Source organism: Carya illinoinensis, chromosome 1 (genome assembly GCF_018687715.1).
Source record: "Carya illinoinensis cultivar Pawnee chromosome 1, C.illinoinensisPawnee_v1, whole genome shotgun sequence".
Taxonomy (NCBI): Eukaryota; Viridiplantae; Streptophyta; class Magnoliopsida; order Fagales; family Juglandaceae; genus Carya; species Carya illinoinensis.
In genome coordinates, this window is record NC_056752.1 from 54,256,227 (window position 1) to 54,282,329 (window position 26,103).

Genomic DNA, 26,103 nt, shown 5'->3' on the forward strand with positions numbered 1-26,103 from the left:
ATGTTTCTGGGAAAGGAAGAGAAAAGATGAAATAGAAAACAAGAAAGGTACATTGCCCAGAAAATAAAAAAATACAAAAGTGCGTCAGCCGCTTACGCCGAGAGCTCCAGCCACGGCCCACGGGGTTTCCACTTTCTTCTTCTCCGTTCGATCAGCAAAAGCGATCCATCCCCCGAGCTCAGCCTTCGCTACACCTCCCTCTCCGGAATCCCCCCATCCATAGGTAATCGGAAACCCCACCAGGCTCATGGTCCCAGCTATCTCTCTCGCTTTATTTATTTATTTATTAAGTCTATATACGAACCGAAAAAATCTGAAACTCAGTCAATTAATCTCGCAATCGAAACATAAAATTCAGTATCCTTGAGATTTTATTTCTAAATTTTTCTCTTGCTACTGGCCCTATTAATCTTTTGAAGTTCTAGGCGTCAAGATTGCGCGGAACCGAACCGATCCGTTTTCGGTTCTATCCCCACTAGATCTGGAGGTACTTCTCTCAATTTGTACACTCAGTTCGGTTACATTTGAGAAAAGACAGGACAGGAAAATGTATTGTTCTCCCTGTAGCATTTAATCTCTACAGTGAAAAAAATTCAACTCAAATTTTTCACACAGCCGTGTTGAGCTCATTTGACCGGAACTTCAAACGTACACTTGTATACGCACACGAACATATACAGCCGCAATCGTAGCTTTATCGGTTGCTTCAGGTTTGTGCTTCTATGTGCAATACTCTAGTTTTCAGTTGTCTCTCTTGAGCGCTTCAGGTGTACCAGGGCAACAAACTTCGCGTATTGATGTTATAATCATCTTTCTTAAAAAGTGTATGAAAGTCTAACATCCTTCCTCCCGGGATTAAAGCTTTGCCAGGATGAATTGAGTTGTGCTTCATTTATACGGCATCTGTCGAGGCACAAGACTTAAGATGGGGATCTTTGATGGTTTGCCCGTGTCTCCTGCAAAATCAGTAAGTTCAACTTGCTTTGTTTAACGTTTTTATCAGGAACATACAGCACACTTCTATATTAAATTACTCGAGTGAACTTTGTTCTTACGTAGTAAATAATTAAAATGATTATTGCTGTAACCTTTTTTATGGAGAACATTGATTTTGGGAACGCTAATGTCAAGAGGAGAACGTTTCACATACATAATTTTAGTTTTGATTTAACTTAATACTATCCCTATGATTATGGTGCATAGTAGTCCCGTTTTAACAGCTGTAGCAAATGGCATGGCAGTCCTCTTTTGAAATGCGGGGATCATGTGATGGATACTGTCTGACCAAGTGTGATGTTGAACCTTATTTATATAAGCTGTGCTGTGCATATTTGCTTGTTTCTTCTTCTCATTGTCCCTGTTTTCTGTTATGGTAAAATGCAGTATCTGAGGGAAGAGCTTGCTAGAATAGATGAGAGTTGGGCTGCAGCACGCTTTGATTCATTACCTCATGTTGTCCATATTTTGACATCGAAAGATCGTGACGGTGAGATTGAGTTTTTGAAGGGGCAAAGTGACGTGATTGAGGAGGTCGTGGATGAAGTAGTGCATGCTTATCATGGTGGCTTCAATAAAGCGATTCAAAATTATTCCCAGGTTTCCAAACAGCTTTTCTCTTTGACTGTTATTTGTGCTCGCTTTTCTTGTTGTTCTTCTTCATGTTGCCTATGTGTTTGTGCATGTTTTTTGTGATGCTGTTTCTGTTCATATTGTGGATTTCATGTGATGAACAAATAGATAATTCAGGAGTATTATCTAATTTTATGTAACGCTCCAATGGAAAGTCTAAACCATATGACCTATACTAAAAAAGGACTAGCCAATGATAAAATTGGAGTCCTATTGGAACCTTATATGAGCAAGAACTTTTTATTCTCAAGCAATTTGGGATCTCATTTACCACCTACCCTTATCCTTATCAAATGGAGTATCACAATCTCCCCTTCTTAAATTTCCGACGTCCTTGTTAGACCAGTCCATCGTAGGTGGCACGGCTCAAACCCCACATTTATAGTCGGGATAGACTCTTATATCATTTGTAACTCCTCAATGAAAGGTCCAAACTACATGGCCTATACTCTAAAAGGGCTAGTCAATGAAACAATTGGAGCCTTATTAGAACCTTATAAAGAGCAAAAACTTTTCATTCTCAAGCAATGTGGGATCTCATGCACCACCTATTCTTATCCTTATCATATGGGTATCACATTTTATTTCTTCTAGTGGTTTCTGAATATTTTGTTAACCTAATTTAATCGGCATGGTAAATTATTATTTCAATTTATTGTGATGAGTAATGCTACACAGTCGTAGAGTACGCAAATGTTGCTCAATTGTTTTGAAAAAGAATGGAGTTAAATATTAAAAAATTAGTTTTTTTTTTTTTTTTTTTCTCCATGTGGGTCATGTATTTTTACTCACTTTTTTCAAAAGGATTGCGTGACACTTGCGCATTTCATGATGCAAATATCATTTCTCTATTGTGATGGAGCCTTTCAAAATTGATTATTTTTAATCCCGCATTCCTTTGGCACCTTGGGGAAGGATAAAATTTAGATTTGCATTTGCATCCTGAATAGTTATTCATCTAATTGCTTATCTTTTGGCAGATCCTGAGGTTGTTCAGTGAATCCACAGAAAGTATAGGTGTCTTAAAGGCTGATTTAGCTGAGGCAAAGAAGCGTCTTAGTGCCCGCAATAAGCAATTGCATCAGTTATGGTATCGGTCAGTAACGTTGCGTCACATAATTTCCCTCTTGGATCAAATTGAGAGCATAGCCAAGGTTTGTCTATACCTTTTTTTAATAAATAAACAAATTTATTGATCAATGGCAAAGCCAGTATTACAACTCTAACGTCCTAACTAGGTAGGCGCATTAGAGACAAGAAAATCATGCATGACCATGCCATCAAAATCCACAGCAATAGCCCAGTTACAAAGTGTTCTGAAAAATAAAAGTTTAAGCTCCTCTACTGATCTTTCTTGGTCCTCAAAGGTCCTCTCATTTCGCTCCTGCCATATACACCACATGAAGCATAGAGGGATCATCTTCCAGATAGCTTTAATTGGTTTTCTGCCCCTTATATTTGACCAGCTAGCCAGTGCCGCCTCCATAGTTTTAGGCATAACCTAAGCCATATCCAGTCGTGAGAATACCTCATTCCAAAGGACCCTTACCGTATCGCAGTGTAGAAGGAGATGGTCGACCGACTCTCCCCCTCTTCTGCACATGCAACACCAGTCCGCGATAATGATCCTTCTTTTCCTCAAATTCTCTGTAGTAAGTATCTTTCCCAAGGATGCAGTCCACACAAAGAATGATACTTTAGGAGGAGCCTTATTTCTCCAGATTTTTCTCCAGGGACAAGGAGAGGTGGGCTCCTGGGTGAGGGTCTTATAGAAAGAGCGAACAGAAAAAATACCTTTGTCTGTTAGAGACCACCTCAACACATCCTCTTGCTGGCTATTGGGTCTTATGGAGTATATGAGGCTGTAGAAGTCCTCAAATATACTTAGTTCCCAGTCTTGTGCAGCCCTACTAAAATTAATGTTCCAAAGAATCTGACCCCCCTCTAACTCCACGACTTCTGCCACTGAAGCCTCCTTATCTCTAGCCAACTGGAATAGAGGAGGGTACAAGTCTTTCAAGGCCCTACTAGCACACCATACATCTCTCCAGAATTTAATTCTTGAACCCATGTCCACACGAAGGTTTACATGTCGATTAAAGACCCCCCATCCTCTTCTTATATGTTTCCATAACCCCACACCATAAGCTCTCCTTACTTCTCTAGTGCACCACTCCCCCCATAGACCGCCATAATTCTTCGCAACCACCAGTTTCCATAGAGAATCATGTTCATTGGCAAATCTCCAAAGCCATTTGCCTAATAGCGCTCGGTTGAACATCCTTAGGTTTCGAACCCCCAAGCCTCCCCCAGATATATGACGACACACCTGCTCCCACTTAACCAAGTGGAATTTGAACTCCTCTCCCAAGCCCCCCCATAAGAAATCTCGTTGGAGCTTCTCAATACGAACCGCCACACTTGCTGGCATTGGGAAAGAGATAAAAAGTAGGTAGGTAAGTTAAAGAGTGTACTCTTTATCAATGTAGTCCTTCCACCTTTTGACAAGTACAACCTCTTCCACCCCGCCAATCTTCGCTCTATTTTTTCGATAACTGAATCCCACACCGCAGACGCCCTCGAGGCACTCGCTAAAGGAAGTCCCAAATAAGTCATAGGGAAAGAAGATATCTTACACCACATCGTTCTCGCTAGGTGATGAATATTAGAAACTTCCCCTATGGGCACCAACTCTGATTTTTCCCAATTCACCTTTAACCCGGAGACGGCCTCGAAGCAAAAGAGTAAAATCTTTAACACTTGCATCTGATTTTGCTCGGCTTCACATAGTATAAGTGTATCATCTGCAAACAGGAGGTGAGAGATGATAATAGTTTCCCTGTCCATGTTGCCAATCGGAATCCCTTTTAAGAGTCCATTTTCAACCATAACCGAGAGCATCCTACTTAGAGCCTCCATAACTATCACGAACAGAAAAGGTGACAAAGGATCCCCTTGTCACAATCCACGAGAACTCTGGAAGAAGCCTATTGGAACTCCATTTAGCAACACAGCATACTTTATCGTAGATATACACCAGTGTATCCACGCCCTCCACCGTTCCCCAAAACCACATCTCCTTAGCAAATGTAGAAGAAAATCCCAATTAACATGATCATAGGCCTTTTCCATGTCTAACTTGCACATGATCCCTGACTTTCTGTCTTTCAACTTGCTATCAAGGCATTCATTGGCAATTAGTACCGCATCCAAGATCTGTCTGCCCTTCACGAAGGCATTTTGGGGTTTAGTAATAAGCTGTCCCATAACCTCACTCATTCTGTTTGCAAGTACTTTCGAGATTATCTTATACAACCCATTCACTAGACTAATAGGCCGGAACTCCTTCAAATCTATTGCCCCCACCTTCTTGGGTATCAGTGCTATAAAAGTGGTGTTTAGACTTTTCTCAAATTTTCCAGCCATGTAAAACTCCTGAAAAACCTTCATAAAGTCCTCCTTTAATACATCCCAACAATCTTCGAAGAAGTCCATGGAGAAACCATCCGGTCCTGGTGCTTTATCCCTGGCCATCTTACTCACTACCTTAAAAACCTCTTAACTCCTTGAACTCCCTTTCCAACCGAGAGACGTCATTTGACCCAATAGTGTCAAATTCCATCCCATTTATTGGAGGCCGCCAACCCTCCTGCTCAGTCAGTAGGTTCTCATAAAAATCGACTACATGATTGTGAAGTACCTGCTCATCACTACACTCCGCACCGTCCACTATCAGCTTCTCAATATTGTTGTTTCTCCTATGTGAATTTGCAATTCTGTGGAAGAAACTTGTGCTTCCCTGGCCATCTTACTCACTACCTTAAAAACCTCTAACTCCTCGAACTCCCTTTCCAACCGAGAGACGTCATTTGACCCAATAGTGTCAAATTCCATCCCATTTAGGGGAGGCCGCCAACCCTCCTGCTCTGTCAGTAGGTTCTCATAAAAATCGACTACATGATTGTGAAGTACCTGCTCATCACTACACTCCGCACCGTCCACTATCAGCTTCTCAATATTGTTGTTTCTCCTATGTGAATTTGCAATTCTGTGGAAGAAACTTGTGTTTCGATCTCCTTCCCGCAACCACAGTGCCCTGGACTTTTGCCGCCAAGACATCTCTTCTAACAGAATCAGTCTCTCAATCTCAGTGACCAACTCTGATCTCCTGTCTTGTTCTTCCTGAGTGAGTGGTTGTACTTCTTGCAGCCTCTCAATCTCTTGTAGTTCCAACATCTTGGCTTTCCTGTTTACTTCTACGTTGCCAAAAGACTCTAAGTTCCATTCTTTTAGATCTCTTTTTAGGGCTTTCAATTTACCTGCAAAAATGAAACTAGGAGTACCATGGAAATGATAAGAAGACCACCACTGTTTGACCCTCTCCACGAACCCTTCCGATTTTAACCACATATTCTCAAATTTAAGCGGCCGACCACCATTATGAACTCCTCCGCAGTCGATCAGAATAGGCCAATGGTCGGATCCAATACGGGGCAAACGTTTTTGCCAGACATTCGGGAAGTGGCTTTCCCATTCTGGAGAAATTAAGAACCTGTCCAATCTGGACCATGACTGATTATTTGACCAAGTCGCAATGCCCCAGCGAGTGGCAAGTCCACCAAGTTCACATCAAAAATAAACTTCGAGAATTCCTCCATGCCTGGTCTCAATCTTCTAGTACCCGAAACTTCACTTGTGAATCTCACCACATTGAAGTCTCCCCCTATACACCATGGAAGTCCCCACCAGGAATGAATCCCTGATAGTTCCTCCCACAAAAGTTTTCTTGACTGGTCTAGATTGGGGCCATAAACACCTGCAAAAGCCCATGAGAAATTATCGGAAACACACTTAAAAGAGCATGCTACGACATACTGCCCAATGCACTTCTCCACTTTCTCTACCACCCGTCTATCCCACATTACCACAACCCCTCCGGATGCCCCATTTGATGCCAAGAATGACCAATCCACATGACTACCCCTCCATAGGCTCCTCACAATTTTCCTATCAATCATTTTCAGCTTGGTCTCTTGTAAACACACAATATCCGCCTTCCACTCCCGAAGTAGATTCCTAACCTGTAGCCGCTTATTTGCCTCGTTTAGCCCGCGGACATTCCAAGACACAATTTTAGGCTTCATTGAGGAATAGACAGCCCCTTCCCTTTCACCCTTCCCCTACTAGCGCTGCTCTCAGTGTTCATCGACCAATTTAATCTTTTAAGTTCCCTATGCTTCTTCGATTCGCCTTTAGTTTTTTGATCGTGACCCGCTTCGATTGCTGTAAATAAAGCCATGAATTGCTCCTCATATCCTTCACTTTCAATCCCCACTAATTTTTGTATTTCCTTCACCTTATAGAAGACCCAATCTGAAATAATTGGTTGCGCTAGTAGGCGAAAGTTCAACGGCACCGGTTCCTCCACCCTACTGATTTGCAAACCCAGAAAATCTCCTTCTACTGGTAGATCACCCAACCCCAATTGTCCACACACGTCAGGGAAGGTGAGTTCTTCCTCCTCTTCCTCCACCGAAAGCTCTACCTCCTCTGAAGTCTCCTCCTCTTCAACCGCTGCCTCCGTTGGTGTGATAGAGGCCTCCACCGAAGCCAAAACCAGTGGATTTGAGCCTATCGGGCTCCTCTGTCCTCCCTGCGCCGGAGAGGACCCATCCCGATGTAGTCTCGGGCCCGTTGCTACACTTGGCGGCGTCATTTTATCACACAAGGCCGCCGGGAACTTTTTGGCGGTCTCCAGCACCACCGTCAGCGAGGTCTGTGTCGTCGCCGTGACCGTTGCTGCCGTGATAGGACCCCATGAAGAGAAGGGCCAACCTAGCCCACCCATGGGCTCATGCATGCCATGGGTCAACTTGGCCCATGCCAACTATGTTATTGCTTGTTTATTTTAATTTAATTATTTATTTTTCAAGGGACCTATGGGGGTTTCCAAGTTGTAATCCTTATAAATAGGACCATTAGTCTTTGCATTTACATCTTTTGGCAAATTCCCTAGAGGAGGATTATTTTGTTTAGGAGATTAACAATCGGTGCTAGGCACTTGGGCTTTTTGGGTGCAATTCGTGAATCCCAAAGAGAGGATCATACCTTGCAATTCGTGAATAGGTGTGATTCATTTATCTTGTTCTTGCAACTTGGTACAATTCGTGAATCCAAGTTGTTGTTATCCTTGTTTTTATCAAGTTACCAATTCATGAGGTTTATTTCAACTATTGTGCAATCTGTGAATCATTAGTTGATTTGTTACATTTTGTTCATTCAAGTTCTTAAGCATTTTATTTTGTTCTATTAATGTTAGGGACCTCGGTCTTGTCCCTAACACTAAGGACCATGAGCTCGCCTTGGTGATGTTGTTGACTGATTGATCTTGTCAACTTGCTTGGTCTTCAACAAAGGGTAGTGTTTAAGTGAAAGAATGATAGCGGATATGGTAGAATTGGATGGGCTAAGTGTTGATTCGGTGTATTTAATGCAAGGTGGAATGACTTGATGGTTGCCCTTGATGTTGGGGCCACTTGGATGATACTTAGGGTGGGTATGGTAAAGTGTAGCTAGGATTTTGGGTTGTGGCTAAGGGGGATTACGAAATTGGGAAGTGATGGATTATGGTTGGAGTGTAAGATAGATTGCTCCTTAACTTTAGGAATTGGCTAAGGTAAAATAAGGAAGGTAGGATTTGGATAAGGTAAAATGATGAGAATCTTTGATAGGATTTGAAAAGATGGAGATGATTGAGGGAGAATTCTTAAGTTGTAGGAATCTATCAAGGAAAGAAAGGGTTTCGGTTTTGGAAAGTGGAGAGGGTTTTTCTTGACTTGAGGAATTCTAGAAATGGAGTGATTTTAGGGATCGGGTGGTTTGAGAGATTGAGTGATTTGAGTGGATGGAGGATAGGGTTTTGGGAGGATTCCTAAGTGGTAGGAATTCTCAAGTCAAAGTGGACTTGAGAGATTTAAGGGATGAGAGATTTAAGGAATTGAAGATGATTGACAATTCCTTAAATTAGGGGACGAGGGATTTAAGAGATTGAAGAGGATTATCAATTCCTTAAATTAAGGGATTGGAATTGGAGGAAGTCAAGGCTCCTATAAGGAATGAGTTTACTTATGGAGCATTGGGGGTGGACTAGGGCAAACACTATAATGAGTGGCACTAAGTGCTTGGATGGATCAAATGAGGCAAATGAAGAATGAACACCAAGAACAGAATGATGAACACTCAAGAACAAAATAAAATGCTTAAGAACTTGAATGAACAAAAGGTAACAAATCAACTAATGATTCACGGATTGCACAATAGTTGAAATAAATCTCATGAATTGGTAACTTGATAAAAACAAGGATAACAACAACTTGGATTCACGAATTGTACCAAGTTGCAAGAACAAGATAAATGAATCACACCTATTCACGAATTGCAAGGTATGATCCTCTCTTTGGGATTCACGAATTGCACCCAAAAAACCAAAGTGCCTAGTACCGATTGTTGATCTCCTAAACAAAATAATCCTCCTCTAGGGAATTTGCCAAAAGATGTAAATGCAAAGACTAAGGGTCCTATTTATAAGGATTACAACTTGGAAACTCCCAATAGGTCACTTGAAAAATAAATAATTAAATTAAAATAAACAATAAGCAATAACATAGTTGGCATGGGCCAAGTTGACCCATGGCATGCATGAGCCCATGGGTGGGCTAGGTTGGTCCTTCTCTTCATGGGGTCCTATCACGCCGACTGCTTCCGCGGTGAAGACAACAGGTCCTCAGAGGCGTCGCAGGAGACCGGGTTGGAAAAACCCGGATTACCCGGGTTTGGGTCTTCAGAAGAGGACCTGGGATGAGGGGGCCCAGGCCCGAAACAAGGCCCTCCACTCGTGGAGGCCTTGTTTTCGTGTACAGCTAAGGGGCTACTAAGCCCCATGCCCATCTTCAGGCCCACGGCTTCCAGCCCAACGAGAGGCCCAGCCTCATTTCTTTCAATAAACCCATCCCTCTGAAACGCCACCGTATCAGTCCCCATTCAGCCATCATCCCTTCTCCCTCCTTTTTTCCATAACCAGCCCGACAAATACTCTGACTTCCTCCATTTCTTTCTGCAGCTTCCTCAATTGCCCTTGTAGCTCCAACAGTCTTTTGCTGGACACCCACGTCTCCTGTCCAACTAGCCTGCCACCCTCTACGTTTCGAAAATGGCGTGGGGCTCAACGTTCCCCCCCAGCGACGTGACCTGCACCTCTAACAGGCCCCCTCTGCGCCCTTCCCGCCATGAGAAGCTCCTTGAGGTTCTGGCCACCATGTTTGAATCCCTTTCCACTTTATACCTCTGCCCTCCTCCCCCTGTTCCAGACCCAATCCCATTTATCTGAACCATCTCGGTAGCCAGGTTTCTCATTTTCCTCCATCCCCATCCATCTTCACCTTCTGGAAAACAGAGCAACCGTGTTCTTCCATCCTTTCCGTATTCGGCAATGGACAAATAACGCCCACGCCTATTCGAACACCGTTGAGCAACAAAACTGCGAAAACCCTCTTTGATTACCGAATACACCTCCTTCTTTCCCCCCTTAAGGCAATCCTCCAATATTTTTACTATCCACAGGGTTGTATTTCTGCCCACCAGCAAGTCGTACCTCTCCTTCCATCCAAGTTCAGAAAAACGAATATTAACTCCTTCCTTTGTGAGGATAAACAACTTGGACTCAACAACAACTTCACGTGATACCATTGCACCCTCCAGAAACTGTAAAGACTACACCAGAAAACAAAAACAACCTCGCCGTGACACCCTCACCACCGTGAGTGGTTACATGTGTACGGAGAGAAAGCTATCCAATACCCTTTTTAGTGGAATTTTCCCTCTAAATTTATGTATACCTATTTCCAGCTTTCAGATAATACCATATTCTTATAAATTTTCAATCACCTAATTTCCATCCCACGCTTTAAAATGCTATGCGTACACCTTTGTGCTTGGATCTTTTTGCATTTGAGTTATAGTTGCCTTTCTTATTCATATCTAGATGTAGACATGCATATATAAGTAGATGTTTTTTGATAAGATATAAGTAGATGTATTGGTATGCACACATTTTTGCATGCTATGATGTGCCTTTACTCAGTTGCTCCAACCTTTTTTTAGAAAATGGAAAAAAAGTACTTGTACCATGACTTCGTCATTTATAAACTAGCACTACAATTATTCTCCTTTAATTTTTCTGGATTTCACAGTTTTGGTGATTCTGAAAAATTTCTATGTTCTGTACTTGAAACTTTGGCTCAGGTTCCAACTTGTATTGAAAAGCTAATTGCCGACAAGCAGTTTTATGCTGCAGTTCAGTTGCATGTTCAGTCAACACTGATGCTCGAGCGAGAGGGGCTTCAAACTGTATGTTTTCTAACCTTTTTTCCTGTAATCCCACTTCTGTAAGATCATTGAATCGTTTATTTTATTTATTTATATATTTCTTTTTTTGGGGGGGGGGGGGTTGGGTTTGTGGAACTTTTATTTTTCTTAACTTACATCTAAATACCGGATCTGACGTCTGGTGATCTAAATAAGTATAGTCATTGTGTCTTTCAAGTTTCAATTAAGCCTAAAGTCATCAGCTCACTACTCAAGGGTTTAAGGTCAATACTATACTTATAATCCAGTATTTTATTTATCTTCTCGTAACTCACTCTACCTTTCGGATTTTTTTTAATGATTTTACTGCAAGCTGCTTTGATGTTTACAAGATCTGGCAACACTTTCTTGACCACAAGGATTGCATTCTCTCCCATTATTCACACAGCTACTGAAAACTCTCATCTTAGTCCCGTCTTTAAATTCAATCACCGAGAGAAATATCTAGGGCTTTGAAGTTTTTAATGCTTCCAAATACTTAGTTTTGTTTGTTCATGTTGATGCTACTCTATTACTTTTTTTTTTTAAAGTAAAAGTAAAACCTTATTAATAGAAAAAGGCATAGTCCAAGTACACAGGAAATATACACATAATACACCTAACACCTAATAACCACTAAGCATTAGTGATGGATACAAGCAAATTATGAAAGCTATCCTCGTTACAAATAATGACCGAAGCCCAAGAAAATAGTGTCAAAAAAGAATGTCTTCAACTTGTCTAAGGAACATTCTTGGTCAAGCACCTATCATTTCACTCCATCCACAAACACCATATAATACAGTGAGGGATCAAATTCCACACATCGCTGATGTAAACATTACCCCTAAGACTTCACTTCAATAAAATTTACTTCTTACCTATCAAAAAAAAAAAAAAAAAACATTACCCCTAAGACTTGTTCAAAACTTGAAAATATCCACTACACTTCCAAGCATAACCCATGCCACACCAATCCAGTTAAAGATCTCATCCCACAAAAACCTAGCCACGTCACAATGTAACATTAGATGATATGCAAATTCCCCAATTTTCTTACACAAGAAACACCGATCCATAATGATGAGATCTCATTTCCTCAAATTGTTAGTGGTGAGGATTCTCCTAAGGGACGCAGTCCAAGCAAAGAAAGCAATTTTGGGAGGAACTTTACATTTCCAAATACTCTTCCAAGGAAAGCAGTGATCATTAGAAAATCCTGAAAGGGCCTTATGATAGGATCACACCGAGAATTTTTTACTCCTACCAGGAGTCCAAATCATCCTGTCCTCCACAACATTACCAAAAGTCATAACATACAATGAACCGAAGAAATCAGAAAAAGTTACAAGTTCCCAATCTTGAACCACTCTCGAAAAACTACCTTCCACCATTGGAGCAAACCAACAAGTCAGCCACCAAAGCCTCCTTGTTACTTGCAATCCGGTAGAGAGTGGGAAAGAATTTCTTTTTTATTTATTTATTTAATTTTTTTTTATAAGTGGTAGAGAGTGGGAAAGATACACGTAATAACCCTTGCACCACAGGAAACATCATGCAAAAATACACACCATGGCCCCTCCCAACCTCAAATCTGAAAAAGTTGGAAAGCCTCTCCCATCCTGAACAAATGTTTTTCGACAACCCCACACCATATGCCCCCCTAACTTGGAACACCAGCCCCCTCTAATGCTCCCCAATTTAGAATCGATAACTACTCTCCACAAAGCCTCCCCATCCCAGTGATAGCTCCCCCTAATAACCCAAGTGCCTTATTGAGTGGAAAATGTAAGGATTGGACTTTTGAAGTGTTTTGTATGCATTTTAATTATTTAGTTTTATGTGGCTCAGGTTGGTGCTCTTCAAGATGTCCGGTCAGAGCTGACGAAGTTGCGAGGAGTTCTTTTTTATAAAGTTTTGGAGGATTTGCATGCACACCTGTACAACAAAGGTGAATACAGGTATTGACTTCTCTTCTTAGCTCCAACTTCATATCATCATGTACCTTATGGTTGGCGTTTTAGCATTTGGGCATGTTTGCATATGCGATTGGTAGTTGTTCAAAAGTAGTCCTCCATCTACCTGTCATAATTTTTTTGCCTTTTTTACTGTCTTTTTACTTATAAAAAAAAAAAAAAGTTCTTCAAAGCTCGTTTGATGAATGTGTATATATATTTTAACACCAATAAAAGATTTTGGAATGTGGGAAGTCCTTATGCACACAGAATTTTAGCAGCTGATATCAGCTCTACAGTTTTCCTCCTTGTCTTAGCATGCTACTTTCTTAGGGTCCTGCTGGTCTTTTAAAGAAAAGTGATGGCATTTATTGGATCATTTTATTTATCCATTTTTTCCTTCTTTTTTTGTTGGTGATTGGGATGGGAGGCTTCTTCTATGGAAGGAATTTTCAGGTTTTGTAGTCTGATTCTTTATCATTAGGACCACACTGATCACAAAAAAAATTCTTTATCACTAGAACCGCAATTTTCTTGAATTACAATGTCAGCTATTTCTTAAAAGCTTTTTTTTTTCTTTTTTTTTTTTAAATTTTTAATTTTCAATGAATATATTTCCTGGTATCTATTTATCTCTTAATTGGGTGTTTCCTCTTGTATACTTCCTACGTACTTGGCCATGCCTACGTTTCCATTATGAATAAAATCTTTAACTTCTAAACAACATTATATTCTTCAGCTCAGCTGCCTCAAGCATGTATGAAAAGGATGACGAAGTGCCAACGACGACGGCAGTTGCATTATCTGTGAATAATTCACAACCTCTATCTCGAAGAACCAGGTTACTGAAAGGTGACAACCACATTGGTTTTCATGCGGATGGATCATATAGGTCGGGTTCTGTTGATGGAGGGTAAGATTGGATGTTACTATTTAAACTATTTAACCATCTGTGCTGCTACTTTTTTCACCTAACTCCTTAACATCCTTTTTCTTAATCCATATGAAGTACTTCTTTTTCTTAATCTATGCTTTTAGTTTTGCAATGTTTGATACTATAATCTTGTGCAAACTTCACCCCAGTAAGTATACATTTGAATGTGCTTTCAGTTCATCTTTTGATGGCCATGATGAGGAGGGTGCTCTAGAACCACGCGATGATGCCACCTCAGATGGGCATATGGCATCAGCTAGGGTTAATGGCGGTGATGGTAATCTAAAGGATGCCAAAACCCTTCCTCGTGAAATGCCACCATGGCTTTCAAATTCCACTCCAGATGAATTTCTTGTAAGAATATCTCCTAGTTACATCTCAATTTATTGTGTTGCCATTCTCATATTCTAGACTGAAGTTTGGGGTGTTATATTGTCTGCAGGAAACAATAAAGAAGAGTGATGCTCCACTTCATGTGAAATATTTGCAAACTATGGTTGAGTGCCTCTGCATGCTTGGCAAAGTTGCTGCTGCTGGTGCTATAATATGGTTTGTCATCTCGCCAGCATAGTTATCCTTGATTCTGTTGAAGCATGGTTTTGAAAGAATTTAGTTTCCTCCAGAGATGTTTTGGACAGAATCCCCATAAATATTTTTGTTTATTTCGTTTATCACTCTAGAAAATAGGATTTCTTGGATATTTCTTTCTCCCCCTTTACTTCGGTGAATGGATCTGGTTCCGACCTTGATATTTCTCGTACTTGGTATTCTCACAAACTTTTCTATTTATGTTTATGTTTTATTGGTTACGTATAAAAAAAAAATGTTTATGTTTTGTTGGTATCTAATGTTCCATCTTATAAAGCATTAACATGGTATATGCAACTAAATAACAATCAACCACACTATGAGTTATATTATAAATAGAGTTCTTGAGACTTACTAATGCCAATACCCTTATTTTTATGAACCCTTTGTATTAAATGTGCATGAAATATAGGGACAAATTTATTTGCTGATTAAATTTCTCGGATTTTTAATTTTCCTGGATACATAGAAAACTAGTTCTGAATACCTTGACCATGTGTATTTGTCTTTTCGACTTCTTGGATGTTACGTTATCAATTTTTTTTCCCAATATGTTCATTATGATGACATTTTATTATTTTGTTTTGAAACAGCCAAAGATTGCGACCAACAATTCATGAGATTATCATGTTCAAGATTAAAGCTCACGCAGAACTTGTTAGTACTTCAAGGTATGGCATCGTACAGGGTGACCGCACTGCTACTGCAGGTCTTCATTTTATGAAAGGGCAATTAGAAAGCTTCCAGTTTCCCAAACATAAGCGTCAGAACGGGATATCTCTGTCTGGGACTCTTTTGGCTGTGAGCCCTGTGTCACCCGTGATGGCTCCCACAGGAAAAGCACAGGCTGCTGCAAGGGAGCTTCTGGATTCAATATTGGACACCGTTGTTCGGATATTTGGTGAGATGCCTACTTTCTTATCTTTTTTATAGGTAGGTACTTTCTTATCTTTTACTTTCCCTTTTAATGTTGAAACAAAGTTTCTCAATTTTACTTGTTCAGAGAATCATGTCATTGTTGGAGAGATTCTAGAATCAAAATCCACTCATCAAATTGAAGCAAACACACCAAGGTCAACGCCAACAGATTGGAACTCGGATTCTGAAGCATCTCAAATTACCGGGGGCTACAACATTAGCTTTTCCTTGACAGTTTTGCAGGTAACCTATCTGAAGATTATTTAACCACAAAAAAAGAAAAAAAAGAAGAAGTAATAAGCATGCATGATCCCTTCCCAACTTATTCTTTTAATTTTTAATTCTTTAATGTGCCAAAGAGTGAATGTCAACAACTCATTTGTGAGATTCTGCGAGCAACTCCCGAAGCCGCATCTGCAGATGCTGCCGTACAAACAGCTAGACTTGCAAGCAAGGCCCCTTCCAAGGAAAAGAGGTAAGTACCCTTAAATTTATATTCAAATATCTACAGTCTACCATGTGCTATTCCTTGCATCACTTTTCAACTTTTATAAACTCAGTTTATTTGTTTTAGTTTATGCTACTTCTCCACATTTCTCCTTCCTTGAGTACCTACTAATTATGATAAGCTAACCTTAGAAGTACACTGAGAGAGGCCAAATCCTACTGTTCAAGGTGCATCTGATTTGCTCCAAGAAGTATTAGATTTTTTGTTTTTAGTTCTTGAAACTATCTATGAAGTATCAAAGATATGTCAGAAAGTATCTAAAAGTGCCTTGTATAAAAATGGCTAACATACAGAGGAACTGAGAATGACTGTTTCAAGTGAGACGTGATATATTTATTTTTTGATAAGTAAGTGATATATCTTAGTACCTGAGACTGAGGCCTGAAATGTCATTGGCATGATGTTGAAGCCTTGGTGGTGATGATGGAGTTGTTGGTGATGGTGGAAATCTTTTTTTCTTTTTCCCTTTTTTTTTTGAAATTTTTTTATAAGTAAAAATATTATATATATTAATATCGATAGGAGTAAACAAGTCATTGGACGTATACAAGAAACACCTAGCCCATACTAGAGAGCCCCTAATGACTGATAAGCCCATGAAAATTAGAAATCTATCCAAAATACACCAAGCCCGAATGGGAACGAAACACACCTCCCCAACCCCAACCCCAACCTGAAACTCCCTCTATGTGGACGGCTTCATGATGCTCTCCTTTTAGCCTTCCCTCGACTTGAACTACCTCCCTTAGCATTGTAGTTGATTGCCCAAGAAAGACGCTTTAACTCCCTACTTTTCTTAAATCTTGATTTGGTTTCAAGTGAGTGGCCTGCCTCAATCGCAGTGAGTAGTGCGACATCTATTTGAAGGAGTTGACATGATGATTGTTGTGATGGCTACGATAGTGATCTGATGGTTGAGATGGTGGTTGTTTGGTTCCTGCAATGAGATGCTATAAATGGTGCTTGTGATCTCCTATGAAATTTTTGGAATGGTAGTGATGCGGTAGTCATGCTTCCCTAGTTGAAATAGTGCTGGTGGAAGAGAGGTCAGAGGTGATGGTAATTGTGGTTAGAGCTTGTGGTAGTGTGAAGTTTTGAGAAGAGGCCAGAGTCAGGTGAGAGGGGTTGTTCTGGCATGGGAGCAGCACTGTGTCAAAGGTGGAGGAGCAGGTCATGGTGTTGGAGGCTGCATTTTGGTGATGGCCAGATAATGACAGGTGTTGGGTTTGTTTGTGGTTGTGGTTGTGGTTGTGGTAACAGCCATTCACCCACCCAACCCTTTTTTTGAGGAGTAACGAATCAGTTTATTAATAAGAAGATGATTTCAATTTTACTTATAAAAAAAGAAGATGTTTTCAACTATACTTGTTGTCTACAACAAGTTCATCGAAGTTACAATCTAAATATAAGAATTGCAATCTAAATATAAGAATTCAAGGAAACCTGATTATAATTTTGAGTTTATTGGCACTAAGGCACTTATAATTTTGAGTTTATTGGCACCAAGGCACTTATTTAATCATTCAAAGATCTAAGGAAAAAAGGACTTGGTCAAAACAAAATTAAGCTTCATCTATTCCTTTCCCTCCAAATCATCCACATTAGACATGGTGGAGTGAAAGAAAACGATAGACTTTTTGAGGATCAAGAACGCTCCCTGGAAGAGTTTAGGAGGTGTTTTTGGAAGACTTTATTTATGTGGGCCATCGGAGTTGAATGGTCTCAGTTTCCATGATTTCCTTGTATCAGTTACTAGATCCTAAATAGGTGTATTCACATGTATACTTCCAATGTACCTGGACTATGCTTATCAATAAAATTTCTTATTACTTATCAAAAAAAAAAAAAGACAAGGTGGAGTAGCTTTCCAAATTTTGACACTTCTTGGCAGCAAAACTTTCCTCAAGGAAAATATGAATTGTCTGTGGTATTTGGAAACATTGATACTGACCACAGGACACTGATGTGAGACAAAACAAATATGATGATACAGTCATACTTGGAAGAACTAGAGTACAACAGTAGTTATAGGACAATCAATTGGTTATATTATATATTTCTAAATATACTTTAGTTTATTTCTAAGTTTAGGAAATATATTATTTTTGGGATGTGTAAGATGAGTTGTATTAATGAGCAAAAAAAGTTGGGAAGGCATAATCGAGTTACACTGGGTATACAACAAATATGCCTAATGTGCGAAAGAGGAGAAAGAAAGTCCTGTAAATTAAAGCTAGAGAGACATAGGGTGTTTGCCATCTGCTGGTAGATTATATTGAACAAGTATGCCCAATATATGAGTTTTTTCCCCTTTTCCACTTTAACCCATTTGCTGTGTCCTTTCCCTATGTCCCCCAACATCTGAAATTCAAAAATTTGATTCTTCTATCATCTATGAGCGTTTTTGTATGTTTGCATGTTATTATTTTTTAATTCGTAGTAGCTTACTAGATTCTTGGTTCCTTTTGTTCAACATAATTATATCAGTTTCATTGAGTTCTCACTTTCTGTGAAGACATTCAGTTCTCACTTTTTGTCACGCAATCATGTATATTTCATGTTAATGGGTTGCAGGGACCGACCTGGGGAGGGTCTTACCTTTGCTTTTCGTTTCACCGATGCTACAATAGCTATTCCTAACCAGGGTATGCTGAAGATACACTGCTCGCATTTTGTTGATTGTTTCTCATTGCATATATGGCTTTAGTTTCTATTTTTAGTTGATTGTATTGATTTGTGTGGGTCCTTAATTACCATAAACTTATCTCCTTTATCTTATCCTTGATTCCTAACCAGGAGTTGACCTCATTCGCCAAGGATGGAGTAGGAGGGGTCCGAATGTATTGCAGGAAGGTTATGGATCTGCAACAGTCTTACCCGAGCAAGGCATATATCTAGCCGCATCTGTATATCGACCTGTGCTTCAGGTTTTTGGCTGCACATATGTGCTATCACTGGGAAATATGTATTTGCATAGTGGGTTCTCTAGTTGGCCTTTTCTGATCACTTGTCCTCTGCAGTTTACAGATAAGGTTGCTTCAATGCTGCCAACAAAGTATGCCCAGCTTGGGTAAGATCAAAACTCTTATAATCTTTCCATGTTTAGTTCTATATCTTATATGAAGAATCACCATGTTGTATGAGCTGTCAAGCAGTTATGAAGCCTATAAGTTTTTTTGTACTCTTTCCATGTTACATGCTGTTTTCTCATTTCTTGCCTAACTGAAATTGGATAGAGTAATGTTAGGGACAAGCCCCAAATGCACAAGCATTGCATAAGCCCTTTGTAAAAAAGTGGAAAAAGTGAAATTTTCACACTTTTTGGTGGGGGCCACTTTTTTTTTATAATATTTCTTTGTTTATTTTTATAAAAGGCCTGCGTGAGGCATTTTGGGCTTGTATATATCATTATTCTTTCTTGTACTGCTAAATTATCTACCTATGTCATTTTAGTCTGCTAGCATTTTTTGATAATTAGCCAATGTTGGGTAAACACTAGGGAGGTGGCAATATGTGACACGACTCATGAACCCAACATGAAATTAACGGGTTTGTGTTTGATAAAATGGGTTTGGGTCAAAACGGGTGAACCTGTAATAATTCGTTTAAATCTTATTTTAAAATTACATTTTATTATGATTGGGTTATATATATTGATATTTCTCAATACGCTTCTGTTTTAATTGTTGAGATTGTAATTCTAGACATATGCTCATAATATTTGTCGTCGTTTGGATTGTAATATTGATTTTATTATAGGTTAAAATATGAAAAGTATTAATATTTTTTGTTAGTAGGTAGTCTTATTTTTTTTTTTATAGATACTGTGGCTATTAATAAATATAGATTTTAAATTTTATGTGAAATTATGTTAATCATATCAAATGGGTTATGTGGGTTAGTTCAATCTATTTACGTGAAACATGTTGAATGAGTCGTGTCGTGTTGACCAATTTTTAATTAATTATTGAATGGGTTAAAACGGGTGACACGACACAACCCGTTATTTAAATGGGCCGTGTTGGGGTTTGAAGGTTTGACTCGTTTAACTTAACGGGTCATGTTCAGGTTGACCCATATTGTCAAGTGTCCATGACTTGACACGACTTGTGAACACGAATTGCCACCCCTAGTAAACACTGTAAATTCAGTGTTGTGATTCCTCTTTATTCACCTGGTATCAATATGCATTGAATTCCAAACTTTCTAAAAACTGCAGGAATGATGGATTGCTTTCATTTGTGGAAAACTTCGTGAAGGACCACTTTTTACCAACTATGTTTGTAGACTACCGAAAGAGTGTACAGCAAGCTATATCAAGCAAGTTCTCTGAACTATCTTAACTCTTGTCTTTTTTTAACTCTATGGTTGAGAGCTGATAAAATGCATTGGCTCTTTTATTTTTTGGTGGGTTGAGTTCCTGAAACTATGCACCAAATTTTTTAACTCATTGTATCTCAGGGCTCTAACTTCATCTATTCAAAATGCTTTATGAGGTTATGATATCAATTTCCAAGGCCCATCTAAGTGCTGCTAATTCTTCTCATACTTGCACTCGTGTGTGAGTGCCGCATACAGAAACAAGTTGCCACTTTGACCTTGAAAGCATTTTCTTTTTATAAGCAAATTATTTATTTTTTGAAAAAGGGAAAAGTAACTCATACACGAAGGAAAATGCTATATATACTTACAACTTTACGCATATAACCATATGTGCTGATGTGTCAACTATTGAAATGGTGAAGATTTTGAAAGTTGAAATTCGAAATTTGAACTAAAAAAGAAAAAACTGATAAAATGGGCCGTTACTCAATACGTATAATGTTGTCCGTACATGTAGCACTACTCTTTGCTGCCACTTCTCTCCTGATTAAACGAAAGCATAGATGTAGACATAAACCAATTTCTGAAGACTACATTCTGCTGGCTGTATAACATTGAAGAAGTAGGTGACCTATAGACCCCTCACTTATTGAGATTCCGCTGTCAGTAAAAAGTCTATTTTATAAGTTTCCTGTGTTAGGATGCTATTTTTTATCATTAATAAATTTCCTTTGTTATGACAGTGGCGGACCTTAAAGATCTCTTTTTTCAAAACCCTTTACCATTGGATGATTGCTCATTTTAGCTTTTCTATTTTCTAGTTTTCAGGGTTCTTTGCTCTTTTTTCTTATTCCTGGTGGGTGTTTCTTGTGTATATGCCACGTGTACTCGTCACTACCTCTATCAATCATCAATAAAGTCTTAACTTATTAAAAAACGTAATAAAAAATGCTTTCTGGAGATAGTCTATAGCCGGAAACGGCTATGATGCAACACAGCATGTTCACATTGTTTTTAATATTTGGAGCCACAGAACTTGGGGAAGGAATGAAACAAATTCACATTATTTGATCATACAAAGAAGATTTTTTTCCCTTTCACTTACATCTGTGCCGCATTCAAAGTACACATGATAGTTGGATGACTCATTGAGATATTGTTTGATAATGCCTATGTACCTGGGACCCGTGCATATTAGTCTCTTGGTTGTCTTTGTTCTGACACAAAAAAGTGACCTTATTTCTGTGAAATCTTATAGGTCCAGCTGCATTTCGGCCGAGGGCACATACTGGTGCTACTTATACTCCATTGGTTGAGAAGGGTAGACCAGTCTTACAAGGGCTTTTGGCTATCGATTTCTTGGCAAAAGAGGCAAGTTAACTTGTTTTTCCCACATTACAAGAAAGCGCCCCCCTCCCCCCCCCCCCAAAAAAAAAAAAAAAAAAAAAATTTGCAAACAATCCGATTGGATTCACAGGGTTTGGATGCTGTAGAGCCTCTAGTCTGAATGTATGTCTTAACGGTTTCTATAACTCAACATAAAATAAACAGTTTCTATCAATTATTTTTAGGGTATTTATTGTGGTATTTTAACTGCCTAATGGACACTCATATAACTTACTCTAGGTGCTTGGATGGGCTCAAGCAATGCCTAAATTTGCCGGTGACCTTGTGAAGTATGTGCAGACTTTCCTTGAGCGTGCATATGAAAGATGTCGTACTTCATACATGGAGGCATGGAGTTTTCTCTTCACTCCTTTTGACTTATGTGATATTTTTCTTTCTCCACTATATTTTTCCTTCTGCATCCTTGATTTTTTTGCCAGCTCATAATTAGTTAAATTCTCGGTGCTTTATGCCTCATGATTTTAACTGTAGTAGATAGTAATATATGAAAATATTTAGCATTAACCATCATTTGTATCCTTTCTTTTTTCATTTTTATAAATCTCCTGCACAAACGTTTTTTACTTCTTTGAAATTTTGCCTCATGATATGAGATTCCAAAGCAATTTTATAATTTCCTTCAATGAAGCTTATTGTTCCACCACCAGATCTAATCACTAAACCAATCTGATTTCTATTTGGTATTTGTGATTAGCTGATTGGTTCCATTGGATGAATTTGATTTAACTTTAGATCATTTTTTATTGTAAGTTTCATTGCTTCAATATTCACATTTTATCCTTTTTCTACAGTACTGCAAGTACACTACCACATAAGGAAACAAATACATAATTAAGTAACCATACACCTGCCCAAGTTCATTACTTCTGCTATATTATGTTGGAAAATTAACATAAGTTATTGATCTTTAATTAGTTTCTGTAATAAAACCTTTTGAAGAGATGGCTTGTATCTGCTGCACAGCAAATGTTGCCATGATTACTTGTCCTGGAATCACATTTCCAGTCATTATAATTTTAACTTCTAGGAGGACCCTGAGTACACCCACTGAGCACTCCATTTGGGAATGTTAAAAAATAACTTTATTTCTTAGCAAAAGCTTTTTTCATAATATTTCAGGCAGTGCTTGAGAAGCAGAGTTATATGCTCATTGGGAGGTACGATATTGAGAAATTGATGCGACGTGATCCAGCAAGTTCTTGTTTACCAAATCAACTTGATCAGTCAAACATTGACAACAATGCCTCTGGTGCTGGAAGTGTCGAGGTTGAACTAGAACTGAGCGATTCATTGTTGGCTTTGCGGCCCATTAAGCAGGTCCCTTCGTTGCAACTACTAATTTGTATTCTTCCTTTTGGGGCTATTAATTTCCCTCCAATAAAGTGCTGTTAGATTACTTCTGTGAAAATTTTGTAGTGAAATCTTGCTGATTATGGGTCCTCACTGCCTTGAAGAGATGATCATAGATATGAGGATTATGTGTTGATGTTTGTTCTTTCATTTTCTATTGTGCAGGAGAATCTAATTCGTGATGATAACAAGCTCATTTTGCTAGCATCCCTTAGCGATTCATTGGAGTATGTTGCAGACTCAATTGAAAGGCGAGTTTTCTCATATTGTCGCAGTCCTAAATTATGATGCCTCACTGGCATGAAAATGATTACATATAGGCAAATAGGGAATTTTCTTTAATCTTTTTGCTTTCTGGAAGTTCTTAATGAAACACAATTTTCATGCTATATGTAGGCTTGGACAACTAAACTCAAGGGTATCCAATAAAATAGAGGATAATCCCAAGCACCGTCATACTCGAACAAGCAGTGCACCTACTAGGGATCTGGCATCATTTGCTGATGAGTACAGGAAATTAGCAATAGATTGCCTTAAGGTTTTACGTGTGGAGATGCAGTTGGAGACGATTTTCCATATGCAGGTTTGTAATAATCTTGTAATTTATATATCCTTTATTTCAAGTGGGATACAGACAAGATAAAGGTGTTGAAAGTGAAATGTAGAGCAATGAAAAATACTTAAGCTCACTGAACATTACGATTTAAACAGGAAATGACAAATAGGGAATATTTGGAGGACCTAGATGCTGAAGAGCCAGATGACTTTATTATTTCACTCACTGCTCAGGTCAGTATTTTTAGCTTTTATCGATGTGTACAATAGAAATCTTAGCCTTCTTCATTTGAAATCACAGTGTATATCATATCCTGTTGGAGATAAATCTTAGGTGTCTTTCCTCTTTTGTACCCATAGATAACACGTAGGGACGAGGCAATGGCACCTTTTATTGCGAGTCCAAAGCGGAATTACATATTTGGTGGAATTTGTAGTGTTGCGACAAATTCATCTATCAAGGTTCGCCTCTATGTGGTTTTGGGTTATATTTTAGTGTTCTTTCCGAATTCAATATGTTGATATTTCAAGTTGCAGTCCCAAGCAATTTTTACATCACTCATTCACTGCTAACGAGAAACTGCAATGTATGATTAGGCTTTGGCTGATATGAAATCCATCAACCTTTTTGGGGTTCAACAGATATGCCGGAATTCAATAGCACTAGAACAGGTATAATCTTGTTCACACAAATTGTCTCCATTCCTTCAAATTGATTTGAGTGATGGAAGCAAGCATTTATCAGATTTTATTTGTTCCAGTAAAATAAGAATAAATGCTCTCATACAATGAGTAATTTTAGTTCACCTCCCGTTATCTTGAGCTAGCTTTTCCTCAATCCTTCAGTTGAGCCTTCAATCTGTCAATCCCTCATTAAAACGTCCTTGTCCTTGCAGATGCAAATTCACTAAAGGGAATGTGATTTGCATTCCTAGCAAATTCAAAGGTTTACCCTCAGGCTTCATTTGTCCTTTTTTTCTTTCAGGTGGAAATGAAGCTTTTTTGAGTGAATATAGTTGTCCCTAAATGATTGAATTACCTGTAAAGTTATATCATCCTCCATGTGCTTGATGTTGGGAAAAAAAAAATGGAATATGTGGCTTGATGTCCAACATGTGACTTGAAGGTGTCAACAATTCTCCTTTCTTGTTTATGCTAGTTTTCATTCTTGTTTATATTTTAGCTGTGTGACGATTAGGATTTGATCCTCTCCAGGGGACTAAGCATGGGCAATGCAATTCCCTATGGCAAAATGGTTCTTTGAGTTGAACTGCATAACAAATGGGACAAGTTTCTTACCTCCCAATTGCAAAGGGCAAAGGCTGTTAGGGGCTGGCCTTCGTACATTTGGGTGTCATTATATAAAAGGTCGACATTAAGCTGGGAGCAAATGGCAAATATCTTTAGAATTAGGGTGGTCATATACTTCGATCCATTAAAGACTAACCCCCCCAATCGTGGAAATGGTGCTTGCTGGATTTTATTTTGATTTTATGATACAATACTGCCTGCTACATTGTGTTTATTGGCACTACAGGCCCTGGCAGCTATCCCATCAATTAACAGCGAAGCTGTTCAACAGAGATTGGACCGTGTCCGTACTTACTACGAACTTCTAAACATGCCATTTGAGGCAAGTCATGAACTTAAAGAGTTTGTTGTTTAAACTTGTGTTGGCACTAGTGATTAGTGTTGCTATTCTTGTTTACAGGCCTTGTTAGCCTTCATTGTGGAGCATGAGAACATTTTTACAGATGCAGAGTGAGTTAATATGACTTGTCTTGGTGCTTTCTCTTAGTTTGAATACATTGTGTAGTTGGCGAATAACATAACACGTAACTTTGACAGGTACATGACTCTTCTAAAGGTCCAGGTCCCAGGAAGAGATATTCCTGCTGATGCACAGGATCGTGTATCAGAGATTTTATCCCATTAGCTTTTCCAGTTCTGGATTTAGATTGAATTGTCGCATATCAAATTGTAAGGTTCTTTGTTCTAGACGTGGCGTGTTGCTCGAATGCGTATGAGATTGTTATTTCTTAGGAAAGGCTGATGCTGCAATCGGATGTAGATGCCACTTCCATGGAAGTCACCACTCAGCATGTGCCATACCGTGGTTTAGTCTGTGACATATTATTCTGGTGAGACTGATACCGTTGCTTTTGTCATTGTAATTTGTTCATGGGTAGTATCAATTTTGGGCGTTTTATATTTTCCTTTTGGGCTTTACGAAGTTTCAATTCAGCAAACCTGAGAACAAACAGAAAACTCGATGTATATTTGCGATGCTGAGTATTATTATTTGTAAATCATTCAAAATAATTTTCACAGAAGACTTCCAGATCCCTATTTATCAGTACTTCCAAACTAAACAAACCCTGTTCCCCATAGATAATTATAATCTCAACATTTCAGCTTAGAAATACAGAGATGCATAAACAACCTTGTTTTCACGAGTTCAAAATCAGCACGTTCAAATTTGTAACGTTATTGGCATGTGGGATTCAGACAGGCTCCTCTACCGTATGTTACTT

The 26,103-nt window shown here is 38.9% G+C and overlaps 1 protein-coding gene across 9 annotated transcripts; it reads left to right on the forward strand.

The window, feature by feature from the left end:
• LOC122288702 (exocyst complex component SEC8-like) lies at positions 1-25,902 on the forward strand. Of its 9 annotated transcripts, none has more exons than XM_043095590.1 (29): positions 2-223; positions 420-487; positions 584-710; positions 862-967; positions 1,384-1,596; positions 2,610-2,783; positions 10,930-11,034; positions 12,883-12,992; positions 13,726-13,899; positions 14,097-14,274; positions 14,363-14,469; positions 15,102-15,409; positions 15,512-15,669; positions 15,786-15,901; positions 18,509-18,579; positions 18,731-18,861; positions 18,955-19,004; positions 20,154-20,254; positions 21,516-21,628; positions 21,884-21,991; positions 22,784-22,981; positions 23,180-23,265; positions 23,411-23,597; positions 23,726-23,803; positions 23,930-24,031; positions 24,167-24,241; positions 25,107-25,202; positions 25,281-25,330; positions 25,418-25,902. In XM_043095590.1, exons 4-29 carry the CDS (start codon positions 926-928, stop codon positions 25,503-25,505), a joined length of 3,219 nt encoding a protein of 1,072 aa, XP_042951524.1. In that variant the 5' UTR covers positions 2-223; positions 420-487; positions 584-710; positions 862-925; the 3' UTR covers positions 25,506-25,902. The 9 variants fall into 9 exon arrangements, with proteins under 9 accessions (XP_042951527.1, XP_042951524.1, XP_042951523.1 ...); XM_043095589.1 differs by having other exon boundaries at positions 616-710; XM_043095588.1 differs by having other exon boundaries at positions 426-487.
• Positions 25,903-26,103: the final 201 nt, after the last annotated feature.